The 22,384-nt window shown below is 32.6% G+C and overlaps 1 protein-coding gene across 1 annotated transcript in view; it reads left to right on the forward strand.

The window, feature by feature from the left end:
* LOC129910200 (uncharacterized) overlaps window positions 1-22,103 on the forward strand; it is a 55,434-nt gene extending 33,331 nt beyond the window's left edge. The window contains exon 2 of the mRNA XM_055987474.1: window positions 18,115-22,103. Within this exon, the coding sequence (XP_055843449.1) occupies window positions 18,200-21,625 (3,426 nt within the window). The 5' untranslated portion in view covers window positions 18,115-18,199 and the 3' untranslated portion in view covers window positions 21,626-22,103. The remainder of the gene's footprint in view (window positions 1-18,114) is intronic.
* Window positions 22,104-22,384: the final 281 nt, after the last annotated feature.

Genomic DNA, 22,384 nt, shown 5'->3' on the forward strand with positions numbered 1-22,384 from the left:
AACCCTTAAAACATTCATTCCCTCTCTCAACTTACCATATTATTATAAATTTTGATTCATATTCAGCTTAAAAAATTCTTCCAAACTCCTACTCTTAAAACAAAATCAAACTTAAAAAAGCTTTGCTCAGGGATTTTCTTCGAAAAGTTTTTTTTTTGGTTGACAAATTAGGTTAAATTTTTTTTACTAAACAAGAAAAAAAAAACCGAAAACCGGTTTTTCCAAGAACCGGTTTATTGGCCCGGTTTAAACGAAAGTTAAAAAACCGGTTTTTGTACTAACAACCGCAATCCCTACTTTTAACCACAAATTTTCTGGGTTATACTACGAAAGGTGAACGTCTTTTCTTATAATTGGACAAAGTTTTACAAACTTTTTTGTTAACTTTTGACAATTCAACCGTTCAAATTCTTGAAATTTGCTCAACTAGTGATGAATTTTTCATTTACTTCTTTCACAAGGAAATGATTATTTTCTGGAAATACTTCTTATTAATAAAATTTTCCTCTGTTATTCTGTCAAATCTCCAGCACGTGGTCAACAAAATACCAATTCAATTTCTAACAAATAATCATATCTCAAACCGCTAATAGTTAGCTTCCTCTTTTGAAGAAAAACTAACCAATTTCCAGTAGCATCAAAGAAAACAAACAAACTAACCCTTTTCAACGATGAAAACTTGATACCACAAATGCTTCCAACTTCCAACTTCAACAAAAAAATACCGCACCACACAGAGGAACATCATCATCGAACAAAAGAAAACAATAAACATGTAGCCTCTCTCTTCCTTTTGTATTCTCGGTAATTGGTTTTCAATTCAAAATTAATTTGGTGACCACTTCGTGACACCACGGCCATCACACAAAATGACATCAAATATAAAAACTTCAAGGTTATACAAAATATAGAATGTTAAGTTAAATCAAACAACAAACAAAATATTTTGTCTCCAAAATATTGAAGAGGTGCACTGAGGAAGAGGAAGCTAACCAAAAAAATATCAAATCACAAGTTTAAGCTAACAGGCTCTTCAAGATACAATATTCTTCCAATGGCTATTGTAATTGTTGTTTATTTTTTTGTATTATTAACCATTTAACGCGTCTTGTTGACCATCAACTGATCATCTCAAAAAATGTATTTAATAATAACAAGCTTCCCCTCTCTCATCGCACTTATAAGCAAATATCAATTTTTTTTTCAAACACAACAAAAGATCATCAAAATCCCACATTTGAAAAATTTGATGATGAAAAAAAAGTATCTAATACGTCTCGCGACAATAAACTGATTGATGACATAGCAACAATTTTCGTTAAGTTGACAAATCGTGCCAGTAGCCTTGAGAATTTGAATATGATCTCTCTGATGTTGCTGTGACTGCCCTGCAAGTCCATCAGAATTTGAGAGAAGTCTTGAAATGATCATCAAAAACCGCAAAGACAAACATTTTAAGCAAGACGAAGACGACAATGATGATGATCGATTTGACATTAACAGTAAAACGAAACGTTAGCGTTTGGAGTATCTATTATCTGCTGCATGATAAACTTTTGATAAAACGCCGAGACGTATAGAAGACATACTTAAGATCTTGTTAGCAAGTCTTTGATGGAATATAAGCAAACAAAAACAGACTGAGGAGAGTGAAGAGGAGTTAAATACACGTTTGCATTGCTAACAAGATTAGATACGATAAAAAATGTGTTATTAATCGTTTTGTGTAAGAATTATGTTTTAAAGATTTTTCGTCTTTAGATTATTATTTGTCATCTTGTTTGGCTAAGTTAATTTTGATTATTTTTTTTTTTAAGTTTTTGACAAGCCATCTCATGATGGATGGCTAAATATTTAGAGGTCAATAATAAGCAGGAAGTTTTTTTTGGTTTTTCTTGAGCTTATACTTATAGTGAGAGTTTGATGACTTTTCTATATAGTAATTTGTAAATTAGAAACTCGAGGCCAATAAACCATTTAAGGTTAATTGAGCGTGCTTGATTGGTATAAAATGAAAGTGTCAAAATTGTATACAATTTGTTGATAACTTTCAAATTAGAACCACAAAAATTTGTTAACAAACTATTTTTGTATTATATCAATGATTGGTATAAACTGGTATAATACATAAAGTAGCCTATCCAAGTATAGAATTGAGCTTTTTGTGCGAAATTCAGGCAAATAATCGCTCTAAAGATTTTATTTAATCCGTTATACCAGTTTATACCATTCAGTTCAAATTGATTTTGGCATAAATTAGCATACGAGTTTTTAATTTTACTCTTTCTTTTTTTGCGTTTATTTTTCACATGCTTTGGTCGACTTAATTTCAAACTTGTTGCAAATCCAAGGGGTTTTCTTGCGGCTAATGAGAGTCTGATGACTGACTTTTAAAGTCTGATTGGTATAAAGTGCATATGTCGAAAATACTACTTTTTTTCGGAAAATGTTCCATGATTTTAAAATTGAAAGCGGAATAAATTGCTTCAAAGAACATGTAATTTTGTATGTTACCGCTGATTGGTATAAACTGGTATAACACATAAAACAGCCAATTTCAGTACAAAAGTCGTGCGCTCGTGCGAATCTTAGGCAAATAATTGTTTCACATTTATATTTACACTATGCTTTATAACAGTTTATACCATTTAGTTTGCCCGAACAAATTTATTAAGTTTATGATGTGAAATGGTCGTGTGCGTGTGTGTCCCATCCATTTTTAGCTCGATAGTTATATGAATGTGTCCCACTGGTAGAAAATAAAAGTTGAAAAAAAAAAACAAAAGTTAAAAGATGAAAAAAATACATTTTTAACTACTTTAAAATATTATGTTGTGGTCTTTTTCTAACTGGTATAATCAAGACTTAGACCTTTAACAAATATTTACAACTATGAAAAGAATTGTAATACAAAACTAATACAAACACTTTAGACCAAATATATTTAATATATATTAAAGGCTTCAAAACAAAAAATGATCAACCTCTGACTGGTATAAAACTCAAGTTTAAAGCGGGTGGGTTCATACATCGAACAGTTGACCAATTGATGAAGATTTTTAGGAAGTTCTATTTTTTTGTCATCTTTGTTTGGTTAAGTGCGTTTGTCTGATTGGTATAAGGTAATTAAATATTTTTTCCGCATATTTCTGATAAGTATAAAAGACTTTTAACATTTAACAGACAGTTTTTGGCCAGAAAGAAATTGTTACAAAAAATTGAGTCAAACAGTAAAATAAATTATTTCGTTACATTATTACACTTCTTATGTCTTAGACCAGTTTATACCATTCAGTCATGTGCGCTTGATTTGTATAAGGAAAATAGTAGTTTTTAAAAAAACAGTGCTGTATTTATTTATGAAAATAATTACTACACTCTTACTAATCATCATCTGATTGGTATAAACTGGTATAATAATTACAAAAAGTTGCCTATTCATCCAAACTCTTAATTTATTCCAAGTCTCAAAATTATTAGAACAGTGTCATAAATTTAATCTAAGTGAGAAAGTCTAGTGATCTACATTTTACGCCAAATCAAATTTACATCTAACAAAATTTCAACAAATTATACTAGTCATTCGGGTATTCTTTCACCGTAACTTTCAATAAACAACCAAAAGAAATCCCACCACAATTAAAAATGTAACAGCAAATCCATCAGATTGTCACGCCAAAAGAAGTGAATTCAATTTACCTCCTCGTGTCAACGCAATCAACCGCAACGAAGCCAAAATCCAAGACGAAGTATCAAAAAAAAAAAAAAAAAAGAAAAACCCTTTAGCAATTTTTGTTTTTGGTTCAAAATGCATTTGAATTGATCCATGGGCTCCAACAACTATATACACGAGTGAACAAACACGAATTTGGTGTTTCCCATCAAAAAACGGATCGCTGATGATGTTTAAAGCCGACGACGAAATAAGAACAACAGAAATGATGATCATAAGGGAGACAGCAAAGAGAAAAAAAACCCTGATGTCAGCTTGAAAAGATAAAGAAAGAAAGAAAAAAAATAAGACGGTGAGATGGCAGTAGGTATTTATGTTGTCAGAAATATTAACGATCCATTACCCAGGTGATATGTAAATATTATGGGCATTTGCGGCGACAACGATAGTGTATCCACTTGGGGAGGGCAGTTGGGACCTTCTCCCCAACTGCATTTGAGCTTCAATATTATTCAGATTTATTTTTTTTTTCTTTTGCGGTTAAACTAAAGACGTTTACACTTCGCTTAGCATAATTAAGTGGCTTGCACTTCCAATAAATCAGAAGCAAAAACTGGCTATACGCTCCCGAGACTTCTTCGTCTCTTAAAAAAAAAGGTGTGTAAAGGTATCAGATCATTTGGTGTGCGATCAAAAAGGCATTTAATTAATCAAATCAATGATTACAAAAATGAAGAGCTTGACTTGTTTTCTTCTTCTTCTTTCTTTTTGGTATCCTACAGAAACTGACAAAAAAAAAACAACTTCAGAATACAAACAAGACGAAGAACGCGTGCGACAAAAATTTATTCATCGATTGATTAAGACTTAAAATTTTTAAAGGTTTATCTCTATATCAAAAAGGGGATGCAACTTGATACTCTGTCACATGATCAGCTCTACATTAGTCGGCATGGCTGAGACAAAAAAGACACCTTAATACGATCGATTGGCTTAGTGGAATGTGTCTCCAATAAACAAACAAAAGAAGAAAAAAAAAAACAATTTCCATTTCGGTTGAATTAATTTATTCAAAGATAATTTAGACTTTAAGATGACAATGACATGATTTTTGATCGTGTTGTATTAGAGGATTAACAATTTTTGGTGACACCCTTTCAGTGAAATGATTTTATGTGACTTATGTGGAAATTGGGACAGACAGTCGATAAAGTAAGCAGTCTAGAAAAAAATTAAATTGGATTGAAAATCTGGACCACGAGTTCAGAGGCAGTGATGAATAAATAATAACAATTGATTATAGCGAAAACAAATTTCTGTATCGAATAACCTTATCTATTTACTAATTCTACGGTTTTAAATTTTATCTTATTTATTAAATAACTAAAGTGAATTTCTCATACATCTGAATTAATAGTTTTTATTGATTTTAGAACAAAACTCAATGTGAAAACAAAATAAGGTTCGCACGTCAACTCTTTCGTTTAAAATAAGAAGCAATCAAGAATTGTTGATTAATGTACTCTTCTAATATATTTGGCATAATTCATTAAAAATGTACGCAAACTTAAGACATTTCAACTTCAATTGACAAACATAATATAATTCCTAGGCGGAGAAGGAAGAAAAAAGAAACAAAGTTCATTTAAAATAAAACTTCAATTCACTGGTCTGCAAGGAAATCCTCCTTTTAAAGAAACTATACTTTTGTAAAAGATTTTCGTTTGCTGATTTCGAATCCGAAGTCAAAATTGGCTTAGCACGTCACATTTTTAGGATATTCCCGTTAGAAAATGTCGACAACCCATTTTTTTGCTGTTTTCGAAGCAATATTTTGGCGTAACGTAAACTTTTTCAACTAAACTAGTCACGGTTTATAAAAGAAATTATTTTTTTTTTTCTTTCAAATAAAGTTTCAATCTCCTCAATATCTCTTTTCTTATTCGAGATAAGTAAAGTAGGTTTGGCATATCTTACCATTAAGAAACTAATCATTAAAAATTAATATTTCTTTCTATTAAGAACAAAAGTATACTTTTCAAATTGATTTTAGTATGCTCATTTTGAATCCGAATTAAAAAAAAATTCGATCAGCTCCTGTTTTTGAGATATAGTTGTTTTTTTTGAGATTTTTTAACTTGATTTTGTGATTCTCGAACGCGTATATCTCAAAATCCTGACGTGCTATATTCTTTTTGACTTCAGATTCGAACTCAGCACATCAAAAATCATAAGTAAAAGTATAATTTTTAAGATTTAGACGGCACACTGCCTCGAAAGGGTTAAAGCAACCAATTTGAGGCCAAGGACTTTTTTGTAGAACATTTAAGCCATCTTACTAATTTAATAATAATGACTTTTCAGTGAAGTAGAAAATTTTGAAAAGTAAAAAAAGTTTTTATATTTTTGTTTAACTTTGACCTCGAATATCTTTCAAATGATTAGATTAATAAAAAATGTTTAAAAGACCTTTTTTGTGGAGCAATCTGTTTCCTACAAGAATATGTCATGCGCGTTTGATTATTATAATTTTTCAATTTGTTACAAAATTAAGAACAAAAAACAAATTTTTAAAGATTTTCTCGATTTTTGGACCTCAAATATCTACTTAACGGTTAGATAATTCAAAAAAGTGTATTTAACCTTTTTTGTAGAGCGTTCAATTTTCTACAAGAATATGTAAAAAAAAATTGGCTAAAAAGTCACTTAATAAAAAAATTATTTTTTTTGGTAGAAGCTTGATGTAAAAATGGAAAATTGAAAAGCGGAGGACCTTCCCATTAAGATAAATAGCTCATATTTGGTGAGTATATTCTAGAGGTGTCTAGCAATCGAGTTTTCGAGGTACCAAATCAAAAAAAACGAATTCCGATTTTTTTGACCCACCCTAGTGGGTATGCAGTTTTATAGCCCTATGCATTCTTATAACGACTTCAAAAGTCTGGCGCTTTTAAATCGCGGCTTTATATGGTTTTAGGAGGGTTAAACAAGGCGAGTTTTCCAATTATTGTGAGTAGGCTAAATTAACATAAACATGCATTCTGAGTATAAGGACGTATGCTCTGCCATTTTCCCTAAGGCTGAATACCTCTCGACGATGCGACAATTAAAACTCAAGATATAAGCAAGTTGAAAAGTATGGTCAAATAGCCAAAAAATATTGAATGCACATGCACACATTTAACATTGATTTCTTTTTTTTTTTTCAATGCAACAAATTTTTTATTTGCAATAATTTTTTTATTGCAAAATATTTTTATTTGCAATATAAAACTTTATTTTCAATAACATTTATTTTTTGATGCAAATTTTTTATTTGCAATAAATATATTTTTTATTGCAAATATTTTCAAGCAGTTTTTGTTTTTAAATCAATTTTTTTTCAGTTGCAATTTTTGTAATGCAAAATTTTTGTATTTGCAATAAATTATTACACTGGTTAACAAAATTAAACTTTTTTTTTGTTGCCGAAACAAAAATATACTTTTCTAACGGTTTTCGGTGTGCTGAACTCGAATCTGAAGTCAAAAAAAATTAATCAGCTCCCGTTTTTGAAATATTACCGTTAGAAAATGCAGTACTTCGGACCTTATTCTTTTATATAAGGAACATTTTTTGAGCATATTTAGTAACGGTTTTCATAAGTACTATTTACCATCTTTTTAAATCTGTTTAAATCTTTCCGATATCTTTTTTACTGCCCGAGATATCCTAAGTTGTTTGGTATTTTTATAAATTTTTATAACGTCATTATCTTCTTTATGATATATGAAGCCAAACCCACTTACTTCAGTTTAAAATATCTCGGGCAATATAAAAGATATTGAAAAGATTTAAACAGGTGTCGAAAGATGGAAAATAGTTCTTATAGAAACCGTTACTAAATAAGCTCAAACAATTTTCTTTATACAAAAGAATAAGGTCCGAAGAATTCAAAAAAACGTATTTTTGCATTTTCTAACGGTAATATCTCAAAAACTGGAGCTGATTACTTGTTTCTGACTTCGGATTCGAGTTCAGCACACCAAAAACCTTCAGAAAAGTATATTTTTGTTTCGGCAACAAAACCCTTGTAAACCAGTGTTATTTGTAATGGAAAACAAATACATTAAAAAAAAATGATTTTTTACAACCCTGTCTGAAATGTTTATTTATTAAAAATTACTTGTGAAAGTATTTCAAGGTCCGTCATATTGCTTTACAAAGGTAGACTAAATGTCGAAATGTGATATAACCTCAGATTGCTTAGCCCTTTGGCCTAATTAGTGCTAAAGAACGAAATAAATTTTATTTGTTGACCAGTCCTATTTTTGTTCAGTATAAAGTCTTCAAACCTTCAAATAATTAAGTCAAAGTTGTCTCTTTGGTCGTGATATTAAACACAATTTAAATAAAATTTCTTTACATTGTATTGTATACCTCCTCATTAAGTGAAGAAAAAAAAGAATATATTTCATATTCGACAGAAAATTCATTTATCAATCGACAAACTAACAATTACCCAATAATTATTGAAAATTAAATGAAAAAAAAAAAAATTACCTTCAATGACAAGCTTACAAAAAAACCTTGGACAAAAAATTAAAAGGAAACCAAAGAAACAACTCGTGCAAGAGGCGGTAACGACCTCACATCACGACCTCTCTTTGATGCGATGATTCTCTTCTGGATACTACTTGTGTCTATCTTTTTTTTTATTAAATCCGCAAGATGGCATTCGTATAATAAATGATCTTTAAGAAGAAAAACAAAAATTACAAAAAAAAAATAAAAAAGCTAACTAACGAACCCTCTCACGACATCAAAAGACAACAGATTATGATTGATTCGATTGGCAATAATAACAAAACACCATTCAATTGGTCGCCTTGCCCATTGCATTTGAATTTCACTTCAACCTAACACACTTTTTACGGCCCCTCTCCTCTCTATAACCGATCAATCGACAGATGGCCGATCGATGGGTGCCACCTTTTTGCTGTCAACTTGCGCAGCAGAAAACCCCCGCTGACATTTCTCATTCTGGACAGTAGAAAATGAAACAGCGGCGACAACAAATTCGAGGACGCCACTGACAAGGAGCGCCTTTAAAAGAACCCCAACTTTTATACAACGAAGCTGTCTTCAGGAAAGAAACATAAACTCGAACAAGTCTTTAGTTGAGCGTCCTTTTAAATGAAATACCACCAAGTTCCACCTTTTTACATATTTGTTGTTGTTTTTTTGTTTTTCTTACAACAAAACAGCAGCGAATGGCTTTTACGACATTGCGAGTTGTAAAATATCCAAATGCAGTCTGAGCACAGAGTAAAATCCACTGACATATCTCATCCGAGTAATATGGATAATTTTGCACACCTGAAGATGAAATGCCTTTATGACACTGGTCTGGCAGCCTGAGACCCATTCCATTACCACGGACAACCAAGACCAACCATGTCGAGGTGGACTCTCTCTGAAGTTCCCAACATTGCCATCTCCCCATGAGATGTAGAAGATAAATCTCGCAATTATCGTTGTCAAGAACATGTGAGGGGTAAATGCGGCGCAAAAGGAATGAAATTTGTATCTATCATCGGCATACTGACTCTGGAGGAGAGTTATTTCAAGTCTGTTATATGAACGACGACAATGTCGCGATTGGTGACAATTATTATTATTATTATTATTGAAAAAATGATTACTTGTTTTATGGAATTTATTTAATCACACAAATTGTTGGAAAAAGTAATTTAGAGAGACTTGAGCATGTAAGTTACATGTTTAAGTTGACAACTGTTAAACGTGATGTGATTATGAGAGAACAAGTTCGAAACAAGTTTTTTTAAAGAGCTATAGAATTATTGAGAACGAAATTAAATGAAAACTATTTTGTTTGGAGGCATCTATTTTAAACAGTAGTCAACCACTTAGCTTTCCTAGAATTTTAAAACGTCGACAATTTTCTGATAGATTTAACCAAAAAAGCCTCAATGATCACTTTGCGGCAATTTGGAACATAAGAGCAAGATTTCAACGAAAATTTTTATTTTATTTTTATTGACAAGTTAGACAAATTTTTCCTAAAGTCTACAAAAGTATATTTTGTCAAAGGGTTCTTTTTTCATTATTTGGGAGAAAGGTTGCTTAATAGCTGATATAAATTTTGTTTATTTTTTAAACAATCTACAAAATTATCTTGAGTCAAAGGGTGTTTTTTTTTTTTTTTTAAAGAAAAGATGAAATTCACAATTGGTACCATAAAAAACTATAAAAAAAATTGGTAATACCAGTGAAAATTTGTAAAAATGTTTCATTTACCAGAGGCATTTGAAATAGAAAGCAAGAATAAAAAGCATGAGGTCAAAGAACGTTAGATAAAAAAAAGGTCATCTGTAAATCCGGTTTACGGACGATGATTTTACGTGATAACGTCGTCAAAAAACAGTTTGTGTGCTTATATTTAAAATAAGTCAATTGAAGCGTTTACTTTTTTCAAAAAATCATAATTTACAAGAAAAAGCTAAAAAAAAATACCTTTTTTATTTTCTCATTATAATAATTTTTTTATTTTAAAAGCTTACAAAAAAAATTATGCAATTTAAAAGCCAATTATTTCTTCTTAAGAATAAAATCATTTTTAAATTTTTACAATGCGCAAAAAGTATAAAAATAATTTACTGAAAACAATCATTTTCATCAAAAAAAGCAAAAAAAACATGAATTTTTATCTTCTCACGTCATTAATTTCATTTTTTTCCCTAACAACCTATAAAAAATTTTATACCATCTGAAGTTATTGTCTTAGCTCAAAATATAAATATCGATCAGGTCTATGAGACATCTACAAAAAGAGCTAGAATTTTTTGAACTCGATCAAATTATATTAAAAAAAGCAAAAAATACATTTATTTTTATGTTCTCAGGCTATGGAATCAATTTTTTTGTTTAACAACCTGTACAAAATATATACCATGTGAAAGCTTATTATTTCACCTTTCATATGACGTATCAATCTCATTTCAAAGATGCCTACAAGAGAAGTTAGAATTTTTTAAAATCAACCATGTCGAATTTCCAGACTGAGATTACGGTACTTCCCACACTGGTGGCTGTTCGGGGGGCAACAGATCTCCACTGGTGTTTTGAAGTTTTTCGCAAGTTTCTTGATTTAACATTGTGTAGCTTGTAGTTAGTCTACCGTTATGTGTGATATACCAAATGAAAGGTAATTGTATCAGGATGCTCATAAAAGTTTAATAAAATTTCTATCTGTACTTGGTCAAAAGTTATAACCTGTTGAATTCTAAAATTTTATTTTACCGTTATCTCAAAATTGTGTTTACGAAAATGATTGAAACTTGGCACACATTTAGTCGTGTTCATGGTCTATAATTAGTTAATATTTTGTATATATATCTACTAAACGATTCTAAATTTTGACACATGTATAAGGTCAAAACCTACATATTCTATCAGTTTGAGATTTTTTGAACGCTTCAAAAAAAAGCTAAAAATCAAAAACTACCCAAAAATACCCCTAAAAAACAAGGTGTTTTTCAAAAATTCATATTTCGAAACGCAGAGTGTTGGAAAAAAATCTGTATCAGACGCCTACTTTTTTTTTCCCTCATCTTTAACCTGGCACCTTTAGAATTGTCAAAAAGAATTTTCCCTACCCAAAATCATCATTTTGTCATAGCCCCAACACGTGTACAACGTTCAAACAAAACGTTATAGCTTAGTTCCAAATTTTAAGTTATTCACACAATAACTACAAATCTTTTTGGGTTCAAATGAATGCTTAAAGCAAGAGTGTTTAGTATATAGCTCATATTTCACAGTTTTCTGTATGTTTTAAAATATAAGCCACTATCTGAAACCTTGACCTAAACCGATTTTGTTCCTCAGTCGAATATCGTCTTTTTTTGGAAGATTCCAAAATAAATCTCTAAATTATGACAACTTCTTTGACTTCGTGCCTCAGTAATACACATATAAAATCAACTTTAAAGAATCCATTTGACAAATTAGAATTTAAAAGCAGAAGCATTTCTACGATAAAAAATCAGAACGATCCATTAACACAAATTATAAACAAACTACTACGAAAAAAATCTTAAACTTGTTTAAATTTTTTTTTTAACTTAATTTCAAGTAAAAATATAACCATCTTTAGCTACCGAACACCATTTTGACGAACATTAAAAAATTCAAATATACGTCCACTTTGCCATCGCATAGATTTCTCATAAAAGATAAATTCAATTAATCGTAATTGCCCCATAAATAAAATATATATTTAAACTAAAAAAAAAAAAAAAAACTCTTTAAGTCCCATAAAAGGGGCTACCCTAATTTCATGACATTCACTTAAAAGCAACAAAAAAAAAATCACTTTGAAAAATTCAAACCAATTTCCAGGAAGTTGTCAAACCAAATCGAAGCATGTCACCGAACATTGCCAATGACCTTCCCCCCATTATCGTCGTCGTCGTTGTCTCTTTTACTTCTCGGGGCTTTTTGATGTTTTCTTATCTCGAAAGTAACATCATCTAGCAGCTCTCAACTAAATACTATAAGCACCTCAATAACACAACAAATTAAATTCAAACCATCACCAAAGTAATGAGAAACAACAACAACTACAACATTGACGACGGACGTCGTACAAGTCCAACATATAGGAGATGACAAAACACTTAAAACCAGAATTTCAAGACTCTACAATCTTATCGCCTCCATCCACACTCGCAAAGAGTATAGGTTCCTAGATGTGTGATGCGGTCACTCTACGAACCCCGAAGTCCGTTCAATCCACCCGAAGTAAGTCTATGATGTTTTAAGACATGACATTAAAAAAGCATCTAATCGCCGAGCGGCCTACCTAATTACACCTCGTCGGTAAGCTGTATAGAGGAGGTGTGTGCGCTGAGCGGCAGCAGCGGTAGTATAATTCATCAGTAGCAAACGCGCATTCAGATAGATTTATACGCGCGGCAAAATGACTGGAATTACATTCCAAAGTTGAATGTCGTTCGTCGTAAAACACGCCATTAAACAAAACAACAACAAGTGACATAAAAAAGCAAAACAAGAAAAAAGTCCAGTCCAACTTATGGTCCGGTCTTAATCTCTTAAGATAGTTGTAGAAAGATGCTTGCACGAAGAAGACCGTTTGTAGTTTGGACACATAACCTGTGTTTTATGATTCAAAAAAAAAAGGGGGCACCTCTTTCTCACTCTCGTCTATAAATTTATAGATACACAATAAATGCCAAAAAAGTATCCAAAAGATTCAAAACAGAGATACAACATTGTAAAAAGGTCATCGACAAGACCAGCAACAATGTGTCAAAAGTCGTGTTCTAAGAACTCTATTTTTTTTTAACCATTTTTTTATGACTTAAATGACTTAAAATGGGAATTTTGTCAAAAAAAACCAAAATTTGAAAGGCTTTATCGGTGAAAAACTGTCATCAATCGGAATTTATTGTCAAAAAACTTATTTGTTGTGAACTTTTTTTTTTTTGTTTGGTAGTTTTATGGATTTTTGTTTTTCTTCAAATGTTTCATTTTATGCTTCTTTTACTAATAAAAAAGTTTCCAAATGTCAAAAGAGTCATAAGGTTTGTTATAGAAGGGATATATGGTAATCCCTTTTAATAATATGTTCGATGCGGTAGGCTAATAAGTGCGGCAAGATGGTGGTAAACTGATGTGGTGATATGGCTTTCAAAAAATATATTTGGGAACAATAAAACACCAAAATTTCAAATCTAAATTGATCAGTTTTGTATACATTTTGATGATTATGACTTGTTTCTATATTACATCAAATCGATTTGATTCGGTGGAACTGCTTATAAATAGGTTTTTTATGAGTTCTTTTTTTAGTTTTTGATCTTGCCGCAGTGTACAGTGGGGCAAATGGGTTTGAAAGAAATCTAATCATGCAGATAGAAGAATAATGAAAACTTTTTATGATTTGCATATATATAATTTTAAAAATAAAATTTTAAAAAATAATAAGAAGGCAGAAGACTGCATTTGGAAGCTTAAGTATAGGGATGAAATATAGGCTACTTAACAGATTTTTTTAAACTTATGCAATGTTTTTGAAAATTTCAAAAAAAATGATTTATTAATCTGTAATATTTTTTTTTTGTGCAAATAAACGAAGATGTTCTTCATTTTTTAAAGAACAGATTTTCTCAAGATTTTCATCTGTTTAATAGTTCAATAAGTGATTAGCTTAGAGTATTGTTTTTTTTTTCAAATTTTGTCTTTCTTGTTAAAACTTTTTGTACAAGTTATCCTAAATAATATTAAAAATAACGTAAAAAAATACAACTGAAAAGTTTTAAATCTTTTGAGTTAAAATTTTTAAAATAATTCAACTGAACTGTTATTTTTTTTAAATCTCAAAAATGTTAAAGAAATTTTTTAAAATTAATTTATTATTCGAAAATTTAATTTTTTTGATACAACTTAATTTTTTGTTTAAAAATTTAAATATTCCAAATAGTTAAGCAATTTTAAGAGAAAAGTATTAATAAAAAAAATAATCAGAAGAAGAAGATAATGCATTTCTAGCAATAAATATAAGTAAAATAAAATACGGAAACAACGCTAAAAAATTGTAAAAAATTCCGAGAAAATCATTATTATGTCAACAGGAAAAAGTTTTGAACAAGTTAGAATTGTTATTAATTCTTGTTCGAATAAAACTAAATTTTTTTTTAAATCAGTTGAATTTAATCAAAAATAGATCTATTTAAAGAAAACAAGATCGAAATACATCAAAACTGTTATAACACATTATAATTCTGAACGCCTCCAGCACCGATAAGAATGTTTTATTTCTGGTACCTACCTATTTAATAAAACGCATACTTTTAGGGGCGTTTAATCTATGAAAGAATTTTTGTGCAAAAAAATAATTTTTTTTATTTTTAGCTTTTTTCAGTTTTAGTTCTTCTGCTCCATTTATTTAAAACATTTTGAGCTGCACCAATTAAATTTGCTCATCAAATTCATTTTCCATTATCATATTTTCTAAAAAAAAAAAAAATGTCGGCTGGATTTGATCAGTTCGCCATGAAGATTTGGTATGACAGTTTATAGCATTTCTGTTCGAAATAGTTGCAAAGAGTAATGATAAAGAATCATGTAAATGCAAGTAAATGCAATAGATTTAATCTAGCCTTCTGGACATTAGAAGTGACTTGGTGCTTCTAAATCTCTTCATAACTTTTTTGTTTCCTTCAAAGATTTGAGTTGTTTAAAAAAAAATGTATGACTATGACATCTAATGCAAAATTTCTAATGTAAATTTTCAATTAATTTTCTTAACTGGAATATACAGGGTGTCCCAAAAGTAATGGATCAAACGAAATATGCTAATAGGGGATCTTAAGGGCTCTCAGAATTTGGTAACTTGTTCATCCCAAATCCTTACGGTTTTCGATTTAATGCAATTCTTGTGAAATTTCGAAAAACTCGACTTTGCAACAGTATTTTGCTTCCTGCTGCCATTATTGATTTTTGTTTTTTACAATTCTTTTACTAAAACATTGACAAATAAGTAGGAACAATTAATTAATCAAAATATTTTTTATTCCATACGCCATTTCGATGCAAATTAACTAACAGTTTCAAGTTTTATAAAAAATCAACTTTTAACTTTTATTTGAGAGCAACACCGCAAAAAAAATTTCTATGGTGTGAGAATGGTTTATTATTTTAAAAAGTTGCCCTGTTATTGTAGTTTTCAAAAATGTATAAAAGTTTCCAAAGTTGCAGTTAGATCGCAAAATATTACAATTTGAATTAAACAAAACAGGGTTTTTCAGAGCAAAAAACAACCAAAACAAACACATTTTCTCGAACTGTTATTTGTTTATTTTTCTTTGAACAAAAGCCTCTATTTTTGTTTGTATTTTTGCTTTGAAAAACCCTGTTTTGTTGAATTCAAATTGTAATATTTTGCGATCTAACTGCAACTTTGGAAACTTTTATACATTTTTGAAAACTACAATAACAGGGCAACTTTTTAAAATAATAAACCATTCTCACACCATAGAAATTTTTTTTGCGGTGTTGCTCTCAAATAAAAGTTAAAAGTTGATTTTTTATAAAACTTGAAACTGTTAGTTAATTTGCATCGAAATGGCGTATGGAATAAAAAATATTTTGATTAATTAATTGTTCCTACTTATTTGTCAATGTTTTAGTAAAAGAATTGTAAAAAACAAAAATCAATAATGGCAGCAGGAAGCAAAATACTGTTGCAAAGTCGAGTTTTTCGAAATTTCACAAGAATTGCATTAAATCGAAAACCGTAAGGATTTGGGATGAACAAGTTACCAAATTCTGAGAGCCCTTAAGATCCCCTATTAACATACTTAGTTTGATCCATTACTTTTGGGACACCCTGTATATAATGAAGAAGATTTTACAGAACTCAACATCCTTTTACTTGATGTATACATTTTTCATTTAAAAAAGCTAATTATTAAAACATTTTTCTAAATTAGGTTTTTCAGACAAACCAAAGAACTTTTTCCTTTCTTGATAAAGCAATCATTGTCTGAATTTTTGCTTGCAAAACTACTTATCTAAGCATTAAAAATATTAAAAATCTGAACGAAATCTTTCTTTTTCTCTTTTAACATAGGTATGTTCTTTCTAAGAATATACAGAGAGGGTTTAAAAATAATAATAATATCCTAAGTACCTTCATTTATTTTCATTATTAAAAAAATGTTTTTTGAGATACATTGCACAAAAATTATGTTTTTATTTTTTTGAGGTTTTGACGTCAACTCTTTTGTTTTATAATGCAGTCAGAAAAAGAATCAAGAAGTATTAAGAAAAATATTATTGATATTATTCAAATCGACATATTATTATTAATTTAAATTGTAAAATAATTTCTAACTTATTTCTAATACGTCACTGTCCCACTGTACCCTCCCAACTGAATTTCCACAATCTCAAATAATATGTCATAAAAATTCCATTTGCCGATGACATTAAAGTGACACTAGTGGGCAATTTAAATGTGTGAAGAGGATAGCAAAATTATAGCTCTACTTATTGTTAAAAATGAATTCTACTAATGCTGTGATGGTCAACTAAATGGAATACCTTTTTTTTTCTTGAAATTTAAATTGATTTGTTGAAGCTTGTTTGTTCCATGGAGATATTAAAATAAAAAAAAGTTTTATTACTTAAGGGCTTAAATGATTTTTTTTTTATATGAATAAACTGCAACATTGTAGGTGGATTAAAATATCATTTTAAGTCTTGGTTATGGTTTTGAGATTTTATAAAATTAAAGAAGGATATTTAAAAGAAATTAAACAACATTTTATAAAAAAATGTCATAAAAAAGGTTTATTTTGTTTAAGCTCTCTCTTTATTATTTGTTCTTAAAGCAATCGCCATAACCTTAGAAAAACCTTGTATTTGTTCAGTACAGAAATAAAACAACAGTCTTATATAATACATCACTTAAGTCCTAGTTCATATCCGTTGCCCGTTTTAAGATATCGTTTAAAGTTTTTGATATATTTGAATCCAAAAATGTTAAAAATCAGTTTTTTTTTTGAAAAAATCATAAAAATTAAAGAAAATAATGACAAATTTGTTGATACCTTATTTTCTTCGAAATCACCTGCGTAAAAAAAACATCATATCCTCTCGACTCTTTTCTTGAAATCAAACCATCCAACAAAAATGTACCCAAAGGATTAGACATATTTCTCAAGTGTTCTAGCCAACACTTGAAATGACAATATTCCATGTAAGTCCTTCAACAAAAACCTATTTTCTACACTGACCTGACTCGAAGGCTATCTACCTTCTGTCACCATGATATTTACCCACGAATCCAAAAATAAAAAAAAAGTGAAACTGAGGTATCCCACTTGAACAACTCACCTATGCAAATAAATTGACGTCTGTCACAAGTGTGCGGCGAGTTGTCCAGACTGACTACGACTACAACAACGACGCACGACGCAATGGTAAAGAAAAATAGAAACGAATGACAAAGGGCCTAGTTGAAGTGACATCGTCACTGAGTACCTGAAGAACTCACAGGTACCAAAAAAAAAAAAAAAAAAAAAAAAACGAGAACTCAAATACGATGACGAATGTGTACGATCTGATGCCCCAAGAGAGACCACTTGTCGCGCTATATTTACCTCTTCAATGACTTGTGAAGATGAGGCATGATCGTTGTCCCATTGTTCAAAGTGATGAGTGGGCTATCTTGAGGGAGAGTCCTCTAAATGACTGTCTGCCTGTGTGGTTTGATGATGTCTCCCAGAGGTCCACTTGAGGATTTTTGTCACATCATCAATTTGGGAGGTCTTAAATTTTCTAGGAATATCATCTAAGAAGCTCTTCTATACCAACTTTTCTAACTTTTTTGTCTTTCTTTTCTTTTCCAGGGTACTCCAGTTAAGAAACCACACAACAACATTCAAGAAATGATGACATCAATGTTGTTTAAAAAAAATCCCATTGAATGTCTTAATGAGCGTTAATCAGGATCATCATCACCACAGCAGCGGGAATAAAGGGATTAGCAGCGGCAGCAGCGAAAGCATCAGCAGCCTTACCAACGACTATCCTCGCAATCCGGAACAGCTGGCTGTTAGACAAATGGTGATGTCACCCAGTCGTAGACCATCGCCTCCACGAGCAGCAACACATCCAATGAACATGCATCTGAGTTCGTTGGCACATGCACAGATGCAATTTCAATCGCATTTGCATCAGAAATTGGCCGCTGGCCTACCACCGAATCATTTGAATAATTACTTCCGAAATCCACCGCCTCCGCCACCACCGCCGCCGTCGACAAATCAGTCGGCGGTAAACGCCAACTCTCAGGGTGGCGGTGGTGGTGGTGGTGGTAATCCGGGCTCAAATCCGCTAAGTCATCTGCAAAATATGCAACCTTTTGATTTTCGAAAAATCAATACAGCAGCACTTGGTGCCTTTCCGCCGTCAATGATGCATGGAGGAGCTCGCATGAGTCCAGAAATGGCCGCACAACAACAACATCAGCATCATTTGCAACAACAGGCATTGGCTCAAGCTCGTAGAAGAATGTCCGAGGAGAAGAATGCCTCAAATCAATCGTTGTTTAATGCAATGGCAATGTCGGGACATCATTTACCCTTTCATTTGCCACCTCCACCGCCACCACAGTCTTCATCGGCGGGCGGGGGTCTAACAAACAATCAAGTGGCAGCAATAGCAGCAGCTGCAGCTGCTTCGGGAAATCCAATGCCACACAGTCTATTGGCTTCACATTTCCCATCGATGAATTTGCAGCGAAGTAAGTCACCGGAATCTAAAAAAGAAAAACTGGGACCCACGGGTCCGAATGCCCTAAACTTGAGCAATAGCCGGTTAGAGTCGAAATCCCCCCAAAACAATCATCACCATCCTCCTCATAACTCAAGTTCCCAACACCATCAACCGCACCAGCAACAAATGCAGCAACATCAACAAAACCAGCAGCGAATGTCCCGTTTAAGTGCGTCATCGATGCCTTCACACCAAAGTCGCAAGGCCCATTCACCCGGAGGTAAACGCCAATGGGGATCCCTGCCGGCAAACCTAGGAACACAATTTATCAACCCTGTGACGGGCAAAAAACGTGTCCAGTGCAATGTCTGCCTGAAGACCTTCTGTGACAAAGGAGCCCTAAAGATCCATTTCTCAGCGGTACATCTGCGGGAAATGCACAAATGTACGGTAGACGGTTGTAGTATGATGTTCAGCTCGAGACGATCTCGAAATCGTCATAGCGCCAATCCGAATCCAAAGCTTCATTCGCCCCACCTCAGGAGAAAAATTTCCCCCCACGATGGTCGGAGTGCTCAACCACATCCTCTCCTTCTACAGCCTCCGAATGGTCTCATGGCTGGTGCCCTTAATCCTCTCAATCCATTCGGAAGCTTTCCACTGCTCACACCTCCACCAGATATGCGTCATCACCAAATGCCGGGCATGGACCTCAAACACAGTCAAGACTTTCTCCATCGATCGTACATGGATAGCGCCATGTTGGGACGGTATGATGGTCGAGGACATCCGGATGGACTCAAACACAATCCACACCACATGGACACCCATCCGGAAGATCTCGACGATGATGACGACGATGATGATGACGATCATGATGATGGTCATGTGCTGGACGATGACGATGATGATGACGGAGAAGGTGGAATCGTCGTCGTTGGTGAAGAATCTGATAATATTCTGGATAAGACCGTTTCGGATGACTATGTGACTGAGGGCGAGGATCAACCGACCGATTTCAGTCTTACCAAAGATTCAAAGTCATCCGATGTGGATTATGATGTGGACAATCACAGCAATACCGATGACTCGCTCAGCATAGCTGATTCTTCATATGGTGGCGGGAAGGAAGAATATGATAGTTCGACGACGGCGGTAACAGTTGGTATGAGTGGTGGGGCGGAAAGTGTCGATAGAGATGGTGGAGCAAATGCGAGCGGAGCTGGTAGTAAGCGAAAGCGAAAAAGTCAAAATCCAGTTCGGTGTACGTTGCAGTCGTTGGAGAATTCCTGTGATAATTCGTTGGAAGAGTTTGATGTAGCCGATTTGTCTTTGAAACCTCAGCAAGTTCCAACAAATTCCAACGAAGATGAAGGGGGTGTAGAAAATCCAACTTTAGACTTGTCGAAGAGACCAAGGAAATCAGAGAGTCCAATGTCGGGAACGAATTCGGAGACATCGAAAGTTTTGCCATCACCACCGTTGACACCATCAACGTCGGTAAATGGTAACGAAAGTGGTCAATCGAGGCTTAAGTTAGAAGATAGTGGCGAAACAGCTCAAAATCTTACTTTAGATCTCTCAGCTAAGAAAAAACCTGACGAACCTGCTGAAGTGATCAAACAGGAACCTCCAGAGGCTTATGAACATGAACCTGGACCAGAGCCAGAACCCCAACCCCAAGTTGCTCCAGAAACCCTGGTTTCGGAAGTTCCAATAGTTAAACAAGAACCCATCGATGAGCAGGTCTTCATCAATAATAATAACAACAACGAAAATAAAAACAACCAACAACCCCTGCCAACACCACCTCCCGCACTCTACCCGGATGGCCCGGAAAGTGAACAGGAACCACCGATTTACGATGATTTCATCGAAGAAGAAGATGTTCCCATCGATAAGGACAATCCTCTGCGGTGTACAGCTTGCGGTCGAGTCTTCCAAAATCACTTTAGTCTCCAAACGCACTATCAAAATATCCATCTAAAGCTCCTGCACAAGTGCAACATTGATGGCTGCAATGCTGCTTTTCCGTCGAAACGAAGTCGTGATCGACATAGTTCGAATTCGAATCTTCATCGAAAGCTTTTGTCGACGGGTAATTCAGATGACAATGGGGACGAAAATACATGCAATAATAATAAACCTTTTGGAGGGCTTGCACCAACTATTCAAGCTGAGTTTTTAGCTCGGCTTTATGCCGGATCTCACGGAATGCCGGGTATGAATTTTGCTGATGCTCTGAAGGGACATTTTCCTCCAAGTAATCCACCTGGATTCCCACCGGAAAACTGGATGGGGAATGATCCTAGACTGTTTCATAACCCTTTAGCTCTCTTTCATGGCTTGCCAGGGTTACCAGGGTTTCCCCCTCTCTCAGCGCATCTTCTTTCAGCTTCCCCCTTTAATGGCCTTAATTTATTTAGCCGTAGACCATCTTCCGATTCGCATTCTCCCCACTCTATAACTTCCCCGCCGGCGGCTTCACCAGCCAGTGCTACCAGTCATCCACCGTTAAGGCAACCTCCGGTTGGACCCTATTCTATGCCTCTCGAAGAAGAACGCACCTCGCTTTCGCCGGGAAGTCGGGACACCCTCGCATCGAACACCCATCATCCGACTCCGCCAGACCGGGTATCATGACCATATCCGGAGTTCCTTTCGTAGTGGTCCTGGACCTGGTAACCCTGGAGACCAGATTCGGAGAAAATTTAAAAAATAATAATCAATATGGTGCAATAAAAAGTAAAATCCAACGAGAGAGACCGTTTCACACACAGAATGCTCATCATATCAAAACCGCAACGTATCGTAGCTTCTTCCCGTAGAACCTCAAGGCTCCTTCTTGTATTATAAAAAAAAAACCTCTTAGCTTAGAAAAAAGAATTCGCTGTAAAAAAAAAATAAATAAAAAAAAAAACAAAAAAATACTCGTCAATGTAGTAAAACCGTTATTTTGATTCCTTATATTTTTTTTGTTTATAATTTAATTTAAATTTTTTTTTGCAAAAAATTGATATCTTTAACCTTTAAAGTATTAAAAATAAAGAGAAAGAAAAACAAACAAATATTAAGCATGTTAAATGCATTTCCTGTCATTATGACCCTAATCACATTTATATTAGATACAAATATTAAGATAATTTAATTATTATTTTTTTTTTTTTAACTTTTGAGTTAGAATTTTATTATTAAATAATTTATTTTGTAAGAAAATGTTTATTTGGACCTCATTATATAGTAAAATAAAAATAAAAATAAATAAAAAAAGAATTTATATATATATATATATATACAAAATACAATTTAATAAATAAAATACAAAAAAAAAGAAAGAATATTTTGACGTTTTAGGTTTTATTTATATGTGTATGAAAATTAGTTTTTAAATATTATATATAT

This window comes from Episyrphus balteatus, chromosome 2 (assembly GCF_945859705.1).
Source record: "Episyrphus balteatus chromosome 2, idEpiBalt1.1, whole genome shotgun sequence".
Classification (NCBI taxonomy): domain Eukaryota; kingdom Metazoa; phylum Arthropoda; class Insecta; order Diptera; family Syrphidae; genus Episyrphus; species Episyrphus balteatus.